General features: G+C 37.2%; 1 protein-coding gene across 33 annotated transcripts in view; it reads left to right on the top strand.

Moving 5' to 3' along the window:
- Positions 1 to 18,553, top strand: part of RIMS2 (regulating synaptic membrane exocytosis 2) — a 597,279-nt gene that overhangs the window by 259,164 nt on the left and 319,562 nt on the right. The window contains exon 6 of one of the 33 annotated variants that reach the window (XM_023517385.1): positions 5,771 to 5,786. The exons of the other annotated variants lie outside the window; for them this stretch is intronic. Coding sequence (XP_023373153.1) covers positions 5,771 to 5,786 — 16 coding nt within the window. The remainder of the gene's footprint in view (positions 1 to 5,770; positions 5,787 to 18,553) is intronic. 33 annotated transcript variants of the gene reach the window in all.

Below are 18,553 nucleotides of genomic sequence, written 5' to 3'. Positions count from 1 at the left end.
GTGTCTTCATTGTCATTTTGTTCTAAAAATTTGGTAATTTCCTTCTTGATCTTGTCTCTGACCCATCTGTCATTCAGTATAAGGTTATTTAGCTTCCATGTTTTTGTATGAGACTGCAGATTCCTGTTGTTACTGACTTCAACTTTTATTCCATGATGGTCTAAGAAGATGCATGGAATAATTTCTATTCTTTTAAATTTACTTAGGTTAGACTTACAGCCTAAGATGTGATTGATTTTGGAGTATGTTCCATGGACTGAAGAGTAAAATGTGTATTCAGGTTTGTTTGAATGAAATGTTCTGTAGATGTCTGTTAGGTCCAAAAGATGAATAGTTAAATTTAAATCTAAAATTTCTTTGCTAAGCTTCTTATTGGAGGATTGATCTGACACTGCCAAAGGAGTGTTAAAATCTCCAACTGTGATAGAGCTGGGAGACATCAAGTTACTCATGCCTGTTAGAGTATAAATTGAGGTGCATCCTGGTTGGGTGCATAGATATTGATAATTGAAATCTCCTCATCTTGGGTATTACCCTTGACAAATATAAAATGGCCATCCTTATCTTTGCTTATTTTTGTTGGTTTAAACCCTAATGTATCTGCAAATAAAATTGCAACACCTGCTTTTTTCTGATTTCCATTTACTTGGAATATAGATGACCATTCCTTCACCTGAGTCTGTATTTATCTTTTAAAGTAATATGTGATTCTTGGATACAACAGATATCTGGTCTGAGTTTCTGTATCCAATCAGCCAATGTATGCCTCTTTAAAGGGCAGTTTAGGCCATTCACATTGATTGAAATAATTGAAAGACCTGGTGAGATATTTGTCCTTGAGTTGCTTGAAAGTCCAGTAGACATTTTTAATCCTTTCGCCACTGTGGAAGTTGGAGTTTGATCAAAAGTTTCTGGGTGAGTTTACTTTTGTAGTGGGGGATTGCAATGGTCATTATGGAGGATAGGTTTGAGAATTTCCTACAGAACTGGTTTAGTTATGGCAAATTTCTTCAACATGTGGATGTCATTAAAGTATTTAATTTCTCCATCATAGATGAAATTCAGTTTAGCTGGATATAGGATCCTGGGGTGGAAGTTGTTTTGTTTTGGGAGATTAAAAGTTGCTGACCATCCTCTTCTAGCCTGAAGGATTTCAGCAGGAAGATCTGCAGCCATTCTAATACTCTTTCCTTTGTAGGTTATGGTTTTCTTGCATCTAACTGCTTTCAGAATTTTCTCTTTCATATTAACTTTAGTTAATTATGTTAATTAGTTAATTATAATTTAGTTAATTATGATGTGCCTGGGGGATGTCTTGTTCAGGTTGAGTCATGCTTAGGTTCTGAAACTATCTGCTATCTGAATTTCAGAATCTCTTAGCATGTCTGGAAAATTTTCCTTCAAAATTTCAAGAAGAAGAGCCTCTGTGTTTTGTGAGGCAGCTTCATCACTTTCAGGGATTCCTATAAGGCAAATATTACTTTTGTTTGAATTATCCCAGAGCTCTCTGAGAGAAAGATCCGTTTTTGCGTTCCATTTCTTTTCATCTTTGCAGTCTTGGGCTTGTTCAAAAGCTTTGTCTTCAATGTCAGAGATCCTTTCTTCAGCCTGCAACTGTATTTTTCAAATCTTTGAGGGCTACGAACTCTTGCCTCAAAGTTTCAGAATCTTTGATCATTTTATCTTTGAAATTGTTAAATTCTTGAGTCATCTTTTGAATAATTTCTTGAGACAGTTTTTGAATAATTTCTTGAAGTTCTAGCTCTTTCCTTTCTTCCATTCTATTGATATTATTTACTGTCCACATTCTGAACATAATTTCTGACATCTCAGCCATCTGTTTATTGGTTGGAACTTCAGATGCCTCTGCCACATCCTTCTTTGGGCGGGGTTAATCTACTCTGGTTATTCATACTGCCAGAATTTTTCCGCTGACTCTGCCCTATGCTGGATTTACTCTGTTTGACTAGGTGAGCAGGTAAGAGGAAGTTGGGTTGGGGGATCCGGGAATAGTATTTTACTAGCCTTTTTGGGCAAAGGCTGGGACTGGTGTCTGTATCTTTACCCCTAGAGCTTTGCCAAGGATGCGTATAATTCTACAGTCTGAGAGCCTGGGGGCCTGCGTGTCTCTATCTTGTTTTCAGCTGGTATCTGTTCTACCTTAGAAAATCAATTACTCTGGTTTAAGATCTTGGCTGTGGAGAAATATCAGCGATTAAGTCGCTTTGCAGGTGACAGTTGGGAAAGGAAAATCACACTTTCCCTCAGCCACACCCCCAAGGGTATCGCTTTAGATAGTTTTCAGGTGATTGGCCCAGTTCAAGAGATCTAAATCAAGTATCCCAGTAAACACTAGTCTCAAGTAGGGGAGTTCAAGAGGTCTCTGGCAACTGTACAGCAGGGGTCTTCTGGCAGCTTAGGTATGACTTGCTCCAGTGCTCTGTGGGGTCAGAAGGACCTATCCAGCAAATAAATTATGCTAGGAAAGTTGATGCCTCCTTCCCCACCTTACACCTTCGTCACACCCAGTCACTGGAGACCCCAAAGGGCTGTGACCCAGTTGCCCAATAAGCGAATGTGGCAGGGCTTTGTGTCTGCCAGAATCAAAGTAGAGTCAATGCCAGCTTCACTCGGTTACTGCTCTTTGAGCCCTGCCAGCAAAGGGAGCTTAGGGCTGACTATCTCAGGCACTCAGTGACAGCTGGAGAATATTCCATCTGAGGACAATTTAGGCCTGAGAAAATCCACAGAGCATCAGAGATTCTCCCTCAACCACCAGTTAATTTGCCCAGGTCAAGAGATCCAAACCTATTGACCTGATCAGTACCCACTCTCTGGTTGGAAAGATCACAAGGTCTCCAGCAACTAGATAATAGGAGTCTACTGGTGGTACAAGTGTGGCTCACTCTGATGCTCTGATGAGTGAGAAAGGCCTGTTCAGCCGATGATTTGGAGTAAGGAGGCTGATGTCTCTTTCCCCTCCTTACTCACCCTTCGCCGCTGGACTCTGATAACCTCAGTCTCTGGTAACCCCACTACCAGTTTCTTTTAACCCAGACTCTGTAACCCAGTCCTGTCCAATAGGCAAGAGAGTCGTTTTGTGCCCGCCTGAGTCCAAGTAAAGTCAATGAGTGTGTCAGGGTTTTGTGCCTGCCAGAGTCCAAGTAATATCAATACCTTCTGCACTCGGTGACCACTCTTTGTCGCCAGCCAGCAGAGATAGTTGAAGCCTATTTGCCTCAGGCACTCAATGGGAGCTGGAGAATATTCCGCCTGGGCTCAATCTAGACCTGGAATTTGTTTTCTTGAAGTCGTGGTTTGCCTCGTTGAGGAGACGTGCACTTATCTATCTCTTCTCTCAACTTGGCTCTGCACCTTCAGCTTCATTGGGTTCTTCTGGCTGTTATCTCTCCCCCTGAACTGGAGTTTATGTTGAAAGCTAGCTCCAGTCAGCTCTTGTCCCCTGTTCCTCCATATTCTTATTGAATGTGAAAATTGGAGTTAGGGAATATAGCCAACCTGAGGATTTAGCACAGTACAATACACACTGAAAGCAAGTGGACAAATAAACAGACTAAAATGCTACCAGACACACAAGCACACTGAAGCACTGACACTCAGAAACAAGTAAACAAACAGACAAAAAAGAAAACAAAACAAAAGACAAACCAACCAACAGACAAAAAAAAAAAAGGTAACAGTAATAAAAGGTAACCATAAAAATGGTGGCCATAAAATGATAGAAAAAACAAACAAACAAAGGAAAGTAGGAAAGAAAAGGAGGGCACCACTAAGAAAAATACTGTTCTTTTGAATATATATGAACAAACCCCTTTATAAATGCGGTGGGGTTCCAGTTTAATGGAAATATAATTATGCTGCAATATACTTTTATACTTTCTAGACAGCAGAAACCTGTGTGAGTGGTTCCCAGGCTAAAACCAAAAAAAAAAAAAAAAGAAAAGAAAGGGGGTCTTTGCTGGCAGGTTGCACAGATTCTCCCTACAACAGTTCCTGCAAAGTGTTAGGTGTCTTGGATTAGCTTCAGATGCCGGATGGCTGGCTGTAGATCAGATTGAGCTCTCCACGCTTCTGGGAGAGGTGTTATGGAGATGCCATTTTTGGAGTTTTACATTACATCTGGTTTCTGGCTGGCCGCCCACTCTTATCTGTCCTCCAAACTCGGCACACGAGTCCACGCTTTGCCAGATTTTCCACTCAATTTGTAGTTTCCCCTCGAACAGGAAATTGTTGTGGTCCGTGGGAAAAGAGCTGGGTGCTTTTTGCACCCTCCATGTTCAGTCTGTTTCTGCGGGGAAAGAGGCTGGTTACCTCTAGTTCTCACCACTGTGGCGCACAAAAGACTTTTCAGTATTTGTAGGAAGGGAACCGTTTTCCCCTGTGGGTCGCTGCGTCAGTGCAGCTCCACACAGACTTCCAAAATTACAGGATGGATCGGTTACTAAGTGGAGTCCCATCCCCTCAAGTTTCTGTCCAATTGCCTGGATCCCTGATGCCCCAAACCAGCTCCAAATGGCTCCCCTTTCAGGCTGCCAAATTCTACTTGGGAATCCACGCTTCACCACACTCTCCACGAAACACCCAAACTCCCCACAAATTGGGCACAGAAGTCCTTTGTGGAGGAGGGATTGGTTTCTGCCGTTCAGGGTGCCAGCTGCAGACCTGGAGCTGCCGGTCACAGCTGCCACAAGTCTCAGCAGGCGACATTTCAGCTGTTGCCCTGGGTTTTTTCTGGCAGACACCGTAGTTCTGGGCTAAACTTTCAATCCAGCAATTCACCTCCTTGCTGCACACCCTGCGCTGCTTGTCCATGCCAGCACTCCACACGGGAAAAGATCCAGCTCCCCACTCTAACCTGAAACCACCAGGAGAGTTGACCCAGGGATGCATACCCTCTGCCATCTTGCTCTGCCTCTCTAATACTATTTTTATTAAGAAACCCCTACCACTAATAATTACTAGTGCTACTTACTATTTCTACTGAATATAATTCAAAAACAATAAAAGGGCCAGTGCAGTGGCTCATGCATGTAATCCCAGTATTTTGGGAGGCTGAAGTGGGAGGATGACTTGAGGTCAGTAGTTTGGGACCAGCCTAGCTAACACTTATAATAAGACCCCAACTCATAAATAAATAAATAAATAGTACATACATACATACATACATACATTCATACATACAAACATACAATAAAATGAGAATGCTTGCTAATATTTGCATAATGCTTTACAACTAATCAGTATTTTTGCTACTCTTAATCATTACTATGACTTTCTAAATCATGTAGTATTAACACAGTACCCTAATTTTATATATTTTCAAAAGTGCATTCAGATAGTTAACATGGCCATGATTTCACAACTCACAGAAACTAGGACCAGACCCCAGTGCTTAAATTGCTAATTTTTAAAAAGCTAGATAGATAATTATGTATGTCGGATATACCTGTAGCTGGGTATGGGAAAAATGTCTTGAAATTCCTTATCTTTTAGGAACCTAGCATATATAGGATGAAGGTTGGAACGAGTAACAACTTAAAACAGCCACAGCACACAGTTTGTGATGGCAGTATAGGAAGATCATGGGTTCCATAGGTCTTAATACCAAATGACATCATAGATTCCAGTTAACAATTTATTATGGTCAGCTGTTCTCTGAGGTAATGAACAGATGGAGAGGTATTAGATTTATTGAGCATCTTTGACTTTCCAAGCAATTTTGCTGATCACTTAGTTTCATATTCAAGAGGTAAAGTATTATATAGGTTAAAAGCATGAAATTTGATGTGAGAGAAAGACCTGGATTCTTTAAACAGATTATTGAGGTGTAATTGACATAGAGTAAACTGCGCATGTTTGAAGTATCTAAGTGAAAAAGATAGACAGGGTCTCTAACCTTGGAGAACTTATACTTACCTGTGGCATTTTAACTCACTACAGGAAAGCCTGTGTTCAAAAGAACCATTCTTAAACTAGGTCTTTGGTCTTGCCTTGATTATGGCATAATTGAAAAGTCACCTACAGATCATCGACTCTTATCACTTTTTAAATTAAGTTTGTGTGAAATTTGGGGCCCAAGGTTTAGGAGTAAAATCTTGATGTGTAATTAATATTAATCTTGATGTCTATTTTCTTTTCTATTCTTTTTTTTTTTTTTTTTGAGATAGAACCTCGCTTTTTCATTCTTGATAGAGTGCTGTGTTGTCATACCTTACAGCAAGCTCAAACTCTTGGGCTCCAGTGATTCTCTTGCCTCAGTCCCCTGAGTAGCTGGGACTATCGGTGTCCACCATTAATACCTGGCTATTTTTGGAGACAGGGTCTTGCTCTTGCTCAGGCTGGTCTTGAACCAGTGAACTCAGGCAATCTACCTGCCTTCACCTCTTAGAGTGCTAGGATTACAGGCATGAGCCACCACGCCCAGCCTTGAAGTCTATTTTCTTCTTACTGCCTTGCACTTGAAAATTCCAGTCATTAGAATTTATACTAACAAAAGAAAAAAGAAAGAGGAATATCTTGGTCTAAGTTGTCTAGAAGCAGAGCCTGAGACTGAATTCAACATATTCAAGTGAATATGTTTTATCGTTGGAATGCTTTTCAGGAAGAAACTAGAAGTGGATGAGTGCAGGTGGATAGGTGGGTACTTAAGGGAAGAGTCATATCTTGATGTGTTTGCATTGCTAAAATAATGATTTAATAAGCTTAAAACCAATTTTCAATTGTTTATTATAAGTAAGTTAGGAATTGAATTAAGAAAATGATTGCAGATGATGGGCAAAAGGGAACAGAGAAATGGATTAAAGAAAAGCATGTATATCTTTGGACTACAGGAACAATACCAAGAATCCAAAATCTATTGTAAGAGCAACAGCCTGAAGCCTGGCATTTTCAAACAGAGAAACTGTTTTGCCAAAGCTTCACTCCTCCCCCAGTGAGACTCAGCTCAGAGGTCACTGAGCACTGAGAGACAAATGCACTCACAGAGAGAGTGAGTGCATTTCAGGAGTTAGAAAAATAGTGATGAATGTGGAATGCACTGGAGACAGAGTGGGAGCTTAAACCTTATTAAGAGAGAAAAAGTCTCTCAGGAAGAGAAGGAGGAAATTATCTCCTTTCTTCTGTTATCTTGGTATTGACAGCAGCACCAGCTTGGCTTGTCTACAAGTCTTCCTGGGGGTTTAATCACCACTCTTAAGATTTGTGTGTGTGGTCTGCTTTGACATTTTACTCCTGGACTGTGTTCCCTTTCCCACTCTCTGTTTGTGGTAAGATCATAAATAATCTAGAGTAATAAAAGTAAGAGGTAAATCAGTGTAATTAACTAGTTAGTTAAAGAAATACTTTGGTTAGAAAATACAAGTCCAGCAAGAACCATGATGTAAGGTTTAGCCTTCCCCTATTAGATTGATGATTAAAATGGAGCTAGTCTGGAGGTTTCTGCTGGTTCTCATGCTTAAAGTGGAAAGTCTCCAGGCCCAGCTTCTTAAAAAACTTTCTTTTTGTGTCTTGACTCTTTATTTTTTCCTCATCCTCTTGTCCTGCCAGTCACTGCAAAAGAACTCATAGTGTAGTTTGGGGCTGGTCCCAATAGATGAGGAACAAGTTGAGGATGTAATCTCACTTTATTTTATTATGTAAAAGTTGATGTAATTTCACCTCCATTTTATTATGTAATGCTGTTCAGTCTGTCTGGTCTTATGATTTGATTGGTCTCATGATGGGCACTTCTGGCTTCACAGCCACTTAATGTCTCAAGGTCTGATGCTCCTTATCTACTAGGACTATGTGATAAAGGCAGTGTTTTGACCAAGTCTCTGTTTTGACAGCATACTCTGTTCTAGAACTGCATGGGTTTATGTTGTTCTACCAGAGATAGGTTAAGCACCATGGATTATGTGGGATTATATCATGTCCTGGACCCACTGTAGATTTCTCTTCCTGCTGTAGGACCTACTCAAAACAAGCTGCTTTTTTCTTTTCCAGATATAGATTAGAGCAGTATTGTCAAGTACAGAATACACATATGTTACCTTCAAAACCCAAAGTGTCCTAACAGAACATAGACTTTTTTCTTGGAGGTACAAGATGTGTTTGGAGGTACAAGATGCAATAAGCATTCTTTTATGTTGGGGGAAATGTTCTGGCATGTGCCACTTAAACATTTTATGATTTATCTTTAACTTTACTTTTCAGAGCGCTTGTGCCTTAGTCTCTCATTGCTATAAGGACCAATGCAAACAGATAGAAGGATTCCTTCTGACCATATCACATTAGAAAGCAGGAGAATTAACGTATTCTGGAGGCAAGTCCATGACTATACATAGTTGTTTGGCCTATTTATATGTGAATTGCTTGTAATCTTTTTGTCTGATGGAGATAGGAATGAATACTTACATCACATTAGTAGCAGCACAGCATATATGCAAGGTTTTGTTCATCAAATATAGTAAAAGATACTGCATTTGGCATAGAAGTTGCACCTGGGCTATTACTGCTTGGTTAAATTTACAGCAGTGTATCATCATTTGACACAGTCCATTTGGCTTTGTGTGGATTAGACTAGTGAACTAAAGGAGGATATTAACGTATTAACATGGTACCATTTAAGCTCTTTGAGGATGGCACTAATCATCATTATTTCTCTCAGGATGCAAATTATTTTTCATTTATTCTTGGTGGTGGGTAGAGTGGCAGGTAATCTCTAGATCAAAAACCATTATAATACTACCTATTACTGTGTTTGTTCATTCTGATTATACATTTGGGAATCAGGAAATGACCCCTGAGTATTCCACTATGGGATAGACATGGGTTGGGACTTCATTTATTGCCTGATCCTATCTGCCCCTACTCTAATTGGAAGTGGGAGGACAGGATGGTGCTCTAGTCCTTGCATTTTTGTGTCCGCTTGGAATATACAACCCTTAAAAGGTCTATATCAGGGGTCCTCAAACTTTTTAAACAGGGGGCCAGTTCACTGTCCCTCAGACCATTGGAGGGCTGGACAGCGGGGATGAGTTGGCTGCTAAGCAGGACAGGCAGCAGCAGCAAAAACACCTGGCAAGCTGGATAAATGTCCTAGGTGGGCTGCATGTGGCCCATGGGCCGTTGTTTGAGGACGCCTGGTCTGTATATTCCTTTTTTCTCTGTGTATGATTACCTGAGTAAATGGCGTAGTTCCCTTTGGGGAGGGCAGAATCACTACTGTATAAACTTGCTGTGGTGTTGCGAAATATTTTTCTCTGGGTATCTGGTATCTCCTTGAGTTGGCTCAGGTCTATATGATTGGGGATGAAATTATGACTTTTCTTTGAAGTGGCTTAGTTCAGTCTTTAGATCATCTGCTTTTAATTTCTTCTAAATATCCATCTACTTATCTTAAGGAAGATAGGAACACTATGTTCTCTTAGCCATTTACCCAAATACCTATAGGTCAGGGCTCCCTGGGTCTAACTTTGCTGCTCTTTTTATTGCTATATTGCTTCTGACAGTTTTACCTATCCTCTGTTATTGTGAAGTCCTGTCCTCTCCACTGATATAAGGGAGGCTAGTTTTATACCATTATTCTGGGCCTATAGAGTACAGCTATCACCACTATCTTCTCAGCTATGTTCATATGGCCCTCACCAGTCTATATGTACCGTCTTGATCTATAGATGTCCTCTGAATTCTCCTAAGGAATGTAGTTAGAACAGTGTGTTTTCTAGCCTTATGTAGCAAAGCCATTCAAGCCTATTTACTTCTTTATGTCTTTTGATTTCTCACTCCATAATCTTCCAGGAGAATACTGACATCTGTACTTCATTTAATGTAGACTATCACATTTTTTAAGCTTCCAAGATGTCTATTCTAGTTGCATCTTTTGTGGCCCTTGTCAGAGTGCTAAATTCTGTCTCATCGATTAGAAATCTTCTCTTACCAGTTTTATCCTAGAATCTTTATAGTCTACCACCAGACATATTCTCTCACTATCTGCTATTATGTGTTAGCCAGATTCTGCTTTGGTGTATAATCTCTGTTCATTCTTAGGGAGCCCAGTACTTTTTCAGTTGGGTTTGATATGATTCTGGGCTAGGCACAGTGGATTGCACCTGTAATCCTAGCATTTTGGAAGGCTGAGACAGAAGTATTGCTTGAGGCCAGGGGTTCAAGACCAGCCTATGCAACATAGTGAGACCCTTTCTCTATAAAATAATAATAATAACAATCATTATTATTAAAAAAACTTGACCCTTTATTGGGTCAGGTGGTCAGATGAGAGGTGGAGGCAGATCATGAAGGAGACTAGCATAGTTTTGTAAGGCACCTGACCTTTTTGAGCTTCTGCATAGTCTTTAATTAAGGGAGGTCTCCCATTTTCCAATAAGGGGAAATTAGACCCAACATCCATAGGTGTAATATATGCAAGGGTAATCTAGGTTTCAGAGAGTCCCATAATAAGTCTCATCCATAGGTGTAATAGATGTAAGGGTAATCTAGGTTTCAGAGAGTCCCATAATAAGTCTCTTTCACTACTCTGATAGGACCTTCACTATAGCATAGAAGATTTGCCTAGGCTAAGAATTGAGAGTTTTCTGAAGTTCTTTTATTCTTATAATTAAATTCTATGACTGATCTTCAGCTTTATCTTCCTTGCAGCTTTAAGAGATAAGAACCCTTTAAACAAGGTCAGGGAGGCCTTTTGACTTTCATACTTTGCTTTATATTAGTGACTGACTGCCCTGAGCCTATCAGTTTTAATTTTCAGTGCATCGGTTTGGCATTCAGTAACAACCATTCAATTTCAGTCTTTACAAGTACTATTTCTTCTCTATCTCTGAATGACAGAGATATTGCATTCACTGCAGGTGAAAATCTTAATAATTAAATTACTCCTGTATGCCAGGGACTATGGTTACTCTACTTGTAACTATAATGGGACATGTGTAGTTGCCAGCAAGTGATAACAATTTCAGCATTTCCTAGGCTCACTCCTAATATTAATTGTCAAGTTCATTAGAAACAGAGCCTAAGATGGGGATCTCTGTGCATGTGATTTATTGCAGGAGTGTTTTTCAGGAATTTTTTTTGGGGGGGGAGGAGAGAGTCTTGCTTTTATTGCCCTCGGTAAAGTGCTATGGCAACATAGCTCACAGCAATCTAAACTCGTGGGCTTAAGTGATTTTCTTGCCTCAGCTTCCCAAGTAGCTGGGACTACAGGTACTTCGCACAATGCTGGCTATTCAGGAAAAAATTTTAAGGGGATATGGAAGTAGGACAGGGGAGAGAGAAAAACTGAATAAACATGTGGTCTCAGGTAAAGTCTTGGCTGGTTCTGGCTATAGCACAGGGGGAATTATGTTTTTTGGAATATTGAATCCTGTGTAAAAACTGCAAGCCACTGTTTTTTCCTTTGTAGCAAGAGTAGCAGCCTTTGGTATCCCCATATCCATAGATCATTAGCTCTGGGCTACACCTGGGAAGGGAATGGCAGTGCTGCTTTCCTGTTGAGGTCACTTCTGTTAGTTTGAGGAGAGCAGTTTGCTGGCTGAGGGAAATGTTTACAATTATAGCAGCCAGTATTCATAGCATAGCTGGGGAGGGGATTCATAAGAGTTACCTTGGAAGAACACTAACAGTGTCTGCCATAAGGAGAAATAAAATTATGTATATTTTCCTGAAATAAAGATACTTAGGAAATAACTATGATTTCAGTGTTTACCATATCTTAAGAATTAGCTGTTTTGTCTAGGGAGGGAAGAATCAGTATATTTTGTAGAGTAGTTTATGAAGAAAAATGTTGACAAGAGAAAGGATCTTTAAAGAGGATGGAGCTAGAATAGTACATTTTTGAATGGATTCCATACTAGAAAGGTAACAATATTTTAATATTGTGAAATTTACCAATATTGTATTATAACATTTTCTTTTCACTCACTTTACTTTTACCCCAGGAATTGACCTTTATAGTTGAAGATAACATTCTTGATTTAATGCTTACTGTTTAAATATAGTTTTTGAACCATATATGACTATATATTAGACCCATGGAAAAATTTCCAAGATTTGTATCTATAATGTCTCTTTGTAGAACAAAAGAATAAAATACTACACCATTCTAAGAAAACATTGTTTTTATGAAATGTGTATCCAACTTTCAAATGTAATATGTACTTGGTGTTGACAATAAATTATCAAACAAATATTTTCAATCCATCATGCCTTGGGGCCCTAAGTCATTGACAGCTCAGTAGATTTCCTCTGGTGCTTGTGCTATTTGGAGTCCTGTTACAGAGGCTTCTAAATACACTATCTTGGAGGAAGGATCATCTTCCAATGTAGCTCCCTCGTGCCTATTTAGTTCTCCAGTGAATGCCAGAGACCAAATGCTCTGGTTTTTGGTTAAGAGTGAAGAGACTGGAGGCGTTCTAGTTGAGATCTTCTTATCTTTTGTGGCCACTTATTCTTTTTGCATGACTGTGGCTTCTTACTTTTAACTTATATTTCTGAGTAACAACTCTATGGAGCAGCATTAAGAAATAGGCTTGAGGTTTAGTAGGTAAGTCATATATTTTTAATTTGAATGACTGAAATGTACTGGATCATGTTGGACATGATCTTTATCTAAAAGTATACTTAGAATCTTATATTTTTTTCTTATCTGGTATCCACTATTGGGTAAGACAACTAATTCTTGAGTATAAGTATTCAATAAATGTTTTCCTATATTAAATCTATGATGTTTTTGAGTTGTAAAGGTTTTGTAACTTTAGATAAATTTAAAGAATATCCTTGGTTATTCATTTTGTCAGTTTTGGAAAATTAACTTTAAAACTCATATTTTATACTTTTATACCATAAATTGTTTTCTGTTACATCTGACATGAATTTTTACAGTCAAGGGTAATGGGAAAGATGCTTAGAGAACAACTCTTAATATTCACTAAAACTTATGAAGTAACATGGAAAATCAAAAGGAAAATGAAAAGTTATAATCAAATAGCTATATATCAGGGTTTTTTGATAATTTTTAGAGCCAGGGAACTTGTTTTAAATGGTTGTGAATTTTCTGTTGGTGTATGTAATATATTTGTAAAAATAATTATAAGGCTTTTTTTTTATGTTTTGCTAATTATCTAAGAAGTTGCCTTTTAATTTTAATCATTAATATTTATAATGTTGATAAGATATTTTAAAAAATCAGATAATATCATGGGAATAATTCCTTAAAATGGAATAAAATAATCTAGGAAAAGTAATGCAAGCAAAAAAATTGAGTTCTGTTTAGTTAGAACAGTGAGTTCTTAAATATGTAACTAAGAATATAGTATGTTTTCTTCACTTTCTTTATGTTCCAAAATAGTTTGATTTCAATATTCTTACAATTGCTAGCTGTAATTGTGGATATATAATGTGTATGCTTGTGTGCACATACATATATACAAAGTGCCCATATAAATTGCATGCAAATGTTATGGACACCCTGTATGTTCACACACACAAATATCATGCGAAGGCAACTCAAATTTAAAATTAAAAGGATGAAATACTTTTGGACTCAAATAAAACCAAGCAAATTATGTGCAGTAATATGCAAAATGGGATTCTATTCATGTTATTATTTCATTTCCTGTGCATATTATAGATTGTACTACAAGGACATACACAATGTGAAAACTAATTGTGCTTTTAGGGAAAAATTATTAATTATTTTCTGATTCAGCACTGCAAAAAATAAGAATGAAAAAAATCAGAGACAGCTAAATTGCACCTCTTTAATCTCTTTTGTGTAGATGCTGCAAATGGTATATAGGCAAATGGGCATTTTAAACAATCCTCCACTGCAATTTCTATATCCTTCCCCCTACTCCAGGATATTTTTTTCCCCCAAAACTTTATCTTAGAGAGTAAGTAAAAGGGCTATTTTGACAGTAGAACTGTGGCTGTGACTGCCAGAATGATTGGATCCTATTGTTTCCCTTATATCAGGGTAACTGGTTTTTCTGAGGGGATTTGGCACTAATTGAATGAAGAAACAGGCAAGTAACAGACGGAATGTAGCATGGACGTAATAGCAATAGACTCACATAGGGACTTGGGAGCTAATTTTAGCAGTTTAATCATCAGTGATCTACCTTAGATTCTCCTCTACTATGGAAGGTGTCAAGCAAAAAGCTCTTCTTTTTTGTTGTAGCTTCATATGGCCTTGGGACTTAATTCTGGACAATAGAACATGGTCAGGTAGCATAGCCTTTTTGGCTTCTACCTTTTTTCTTTCTGGTACATGTTAAGAAATGTCTGAACTGCAGTATCCAAAGTCCAGGATTGTATTGCAATAAGGCATCATTTAATGCTGTACCAGCCCTGGACTGACTTGTGCAGAAAAATACTTTTCCTGTTTTAAAATGTTATTAGGTAGGTTTTTTGGGTCTTGCAGCCAAATGTAATCTTAACTGGTAATTAGATTAGCTTTTTTGAGATGAGCTTCAAAAACATATGCATGTTATTGCTAATTCAAACATTTGTATGAATAGGTTCAATCTGAATGGTTCTCATGTCTAAAGAGACATTGTCTGGCTTTCTGGGTAAGCCAGTGTAACCTTTTTCTGTTTCTCCTTAGAAAACATTTAGGGCACACTAAAAACTATTTTATTAACATTTTAAAACCCAGGCATAGCTGGCATAATGCTTTGTAGTTAGTAGGAAATTAAGATATATATGAAGGAATAAAAAATAGAGGGAAATAGAATTTATAATTATGGGGTACTGCTTAGAATTAATTTTATTGGTATATACTTTCTGATTTTAATTTTTAACAATAAGATAAGTAATTTTATCTTTAAAGTTTTTACTCAGGTTAGGCTGTAAAGTACATTTTTTGAATGAAATTATAATACACATTTAAAAATTATTGAGAAAATAACTTTATGGACTTGCTAATTAAATTACTAAAATATTGCTACCTTAAGCTCAGTGTTGTGCTGCTATTTTATTGCAAAAAATTAGAAATGAAAATTTTAAATGCACGTTGAAAGTTCATTCTAAGAAAAAAAAACCAGAGACCCTGTGAAATGACTGAGAATATGTTGCTATCTCAAAATCTACCAATTTGTAGTATTTCATTCAGGTTCCAAGAGATCTAGCCAATGCCTGGAAACTAAGGAAAAACTGTGAGGAATGATTAGAAGAGCTTAAATCTAATGTCTTTGGATAAAGGATCAAAAAGTTGTATATTGTATTCAATCATTAGTTCTATTAAAATCCTTTGGTATAGATTTATATTAAAACATAGGTAGTATTTGTGCATTACTTATATGTTTATATTTTTACATAAAATATTCCTAATAAAAAATTTAAAACTCTGAAAGAGTAATTTTTAAGCCCTAATAATATAGTTACACTTTTTATATTTTTACAAGTACATTTTGTTTTTAGGAGAACAAAAATTCAAGATCCTATTTCAACACAACCAATTTGTTAATTTGTAAAATATTCAACCCCTACTCTGCAGTAAGAAATTCACTTTGAAGAAGTGAAAATTTCTCCTGCCATTATTATGTTTATCAATTATTTAATGTGCATATTCATTAACAAAATTTCTTTAGTTTACATAATATATTTATAAGATTTTAGATTCATTTTGTTAGTAATCATTGGATCCTGTGTGTCTCTATTCAATCATAAAGGAAAATACTCCTTAAATTTTAAATTTAAGGCTAAACCAAACTTTCCAATTTGTTTAAATGTCAGTATACAGAAAGGCATGGATTTTCATGTAAAGTTAGAAACTAAATTTAAGGAGAACCTTAGCACATAGATTAACTGGGCTTATCTATCTTAGAACCTAGTTACCTAAAGTTATCATGATTTATTTTTCCTAGCTGTGTAGTGTAGGAAAACTCTAAAAAAACTATAATACATATATTATGAGATCATAATCTACAATAATAAACATTCACTATTATGGGTTCATAGTAGGGTAGAACTAAAGAGGATTTTCATTTTCTAGTCTCAATCATGCATTTTATGGAGAAGGGGAAATAGTAGTCCCCTGGAAGGATATTCTTGTCATTTATACATTAATATGAATGGATTCAATATGAATGGTTCTTCTTCCTTCTTCTTTTTTTAATGTGTGAGTGTCTTCCTCTGTCACTGAAGCTGGAATGACATAGTAGCCTGAAACTAGCTGGGCTTAACTAATCCTCTTGCCTCTGTCTCCCAAGTACCTGAACTACAGGTATGTGCCAAAATACTGGGCCAGTATTTAGAAAATATGTGTGGAGACAAAGTCTTGTTATGTTGCCCAGTGGCTGTTTATAATGTACAATTTGAAATAGTTGTAGTTTGAAGACATTTTCAGTATCAAATGAACTTAAGTGCTACAAATAATAGTTTAGGATAACATGAGACACTAAGTTATTAGAAAAGATATGGAGTAGGTCTTTTGTTGTTGTTGCTGCTTTGGAATTACAGACTAAAACCTAATGTGGACAAAAAAAATTTATTCCATCATTAAAGAAAAGTTCTGCTGGTAATTGGGACTCAGTACTTCTATAAGCATTTTCAAAAAGAAAATAAATTTGCTGCTACTTTTAGGTATTATACCCAGTGGATTCTTCACTTTCCACAATATAAAAGAAGATTGGGAAAAGGGAAAGGAATATGAGAGCAATTTGAATATTAAATTTTGAGTCTAGTGGGGCAGGCAGGTGCCTTCTCCTACCTTTTTACCACTTTGGAAGGGATATACTGTTTTCAGTCCTATATGTACAGTCCTCCACTTAAAAGCCAAATGAAGGGAATCTCCAAGAGTTATTTGTGACAATTAGAGGTGCTAACAGAAAGTGGGGTAATAGCTTCTATTCCCTGGTTAGCCATGTACTTAAGCAGTACACTTATTGTTCTATTTATTCTGGTGCCTATTTCAACACAAAAAGTTTTCAGTAATCTTTTCAATAAAGAAAGTGAAGGTAGGTGGATGGGTGGGCAGAGAGTAGCTTCTATTTTTGTTTGAAAGGTGGAAAAGTTATGCAGCAATGGCAGATAGCTCTAAAATCTCAATACTTAACATACAAAGGCATTGTTCTTGTTCTTGTATAGTGCACTGTGGGTAAGGGTGACTCTTCATGGCAATTATTTCTCATGTGGTTAGGCAGTGTAGGTGGCCAAAATCTCACAGCTGCACTATCTAGTCCGCTTGGGCAGGGAACAACACTGGTCATGGGCTTTTTACTTCCTTCAACCCAGAAATGATACATATTCTCTCAAAACTCATTGGATAAGATCAATCACTTAACTTCTCCCTTATGGATGGAGATGAAAAGTTTATTCTTCTGTGTGGCTGAAAGGGGAGGAAAATTTGCTATCACAGAACTAGTAATATCAATCACAATGAATTTCACATAAATCTAATTGACATCACTGAATGTGGCTACGCTTGAGCTATTTCAGCTATCATGGGATGGAAAAGGGAAATTGTATAGAACATAATTGAATGTACAGATTAGAATAAAATAATATTTTTATACTTATTCTCTATTGACCTGAGACAGTTTACTAATCTGCACACATCAGGGAATGGAGTGTTTTGAGAGTACAGATTCTGGAGTAAAACAGATGGTTTTCAAATTTTGGGTCTATCACTTAATTGATTATCTTTTACTTAAGCTAAGTTTCACTTTCTTTATTCATACAAATGATACTATAATAGAACCTTCTTTGTATAGAGTTGTTTGCGAGAATTAAGTGAGAGAGTACAGTGAATCACCATGCACAATTTAACAGCCATTGTTATTGTTAGGCATTTTGGGGTTCAGGGAAAGTGTGCACTAGGTGGTAAACTGGGATTAAAGAAAAAGATGTAGAAAATTAAGTTTGACAAGTTTTCTTACTCAATATTTCTTCTAGGGTCAAGTAAAAGAAGGATTCTTGCTTTTTACACTTTGTGATCTGTACTTTCCTACTGAGAAGAATTATTAAAAAATACTGGTTTTCATTCGTGTGTACTTGCTGTGTGCTAGGCATTGTGTTAAGCACTGTACATATATCATCTCACTTAATTTGTTTTTTATTCCCAGTAATAGATCAGTAAACTGAAGTCACACAACTAATAGTCATGCAGGAAGGTTGAAAACCAAGTGTGCCTGACTCTAGTTTATGGCTGTGTGATTAAATATTCTATTATACTATTTCTTGTGTATAAGTTATTTTGAAAAGCAAAACATACTCCTTGAGGGAGTTTAATTTTAAAAATCTATCTGTCATAAATAAATCATAGTCTTTCTCATCATCAGTAAGGCATATGATTTGAACTCTGTTTTCCAAATAGATTTATGCTGACCATGCTATAATTTCTTAAATAACTGTACAACTTTGTGCTTCCCAAAGTATTTATCGTCATAGCACACATTGAAAATGTTAATATATGGCTCGGCGCCTGTGGCTCAAGCGGTTAGGGCGCCAGCCACATACACTTAAGGTGGCGGGTTGGAATCCCCAGCCCAGACCCGCCAAGCAACAATGATGGCTGCAACCAAAAAATGGCCAGGCG

This window comes from Otolemur garnettii, unplaced genomic scaffold (genome assembly GCF_000181295.1).
Source record: "Otolemur garnettii isolate 467f Iridium unplaced genomic scaffold, OtoGar3 scaffold00004, whole genome shotgun sequence".
In the NCBI taxonomy this organism is placed as follows: domain Eukaryota; kingdom Metazoa; phylum Chordata; class Mammalia; order Primates; family Galagidae; genus Otolemur; species Otolemur garnettii.
This window is presented reverse-complemented; position numbering and strand designations above follow the sequence as displayed.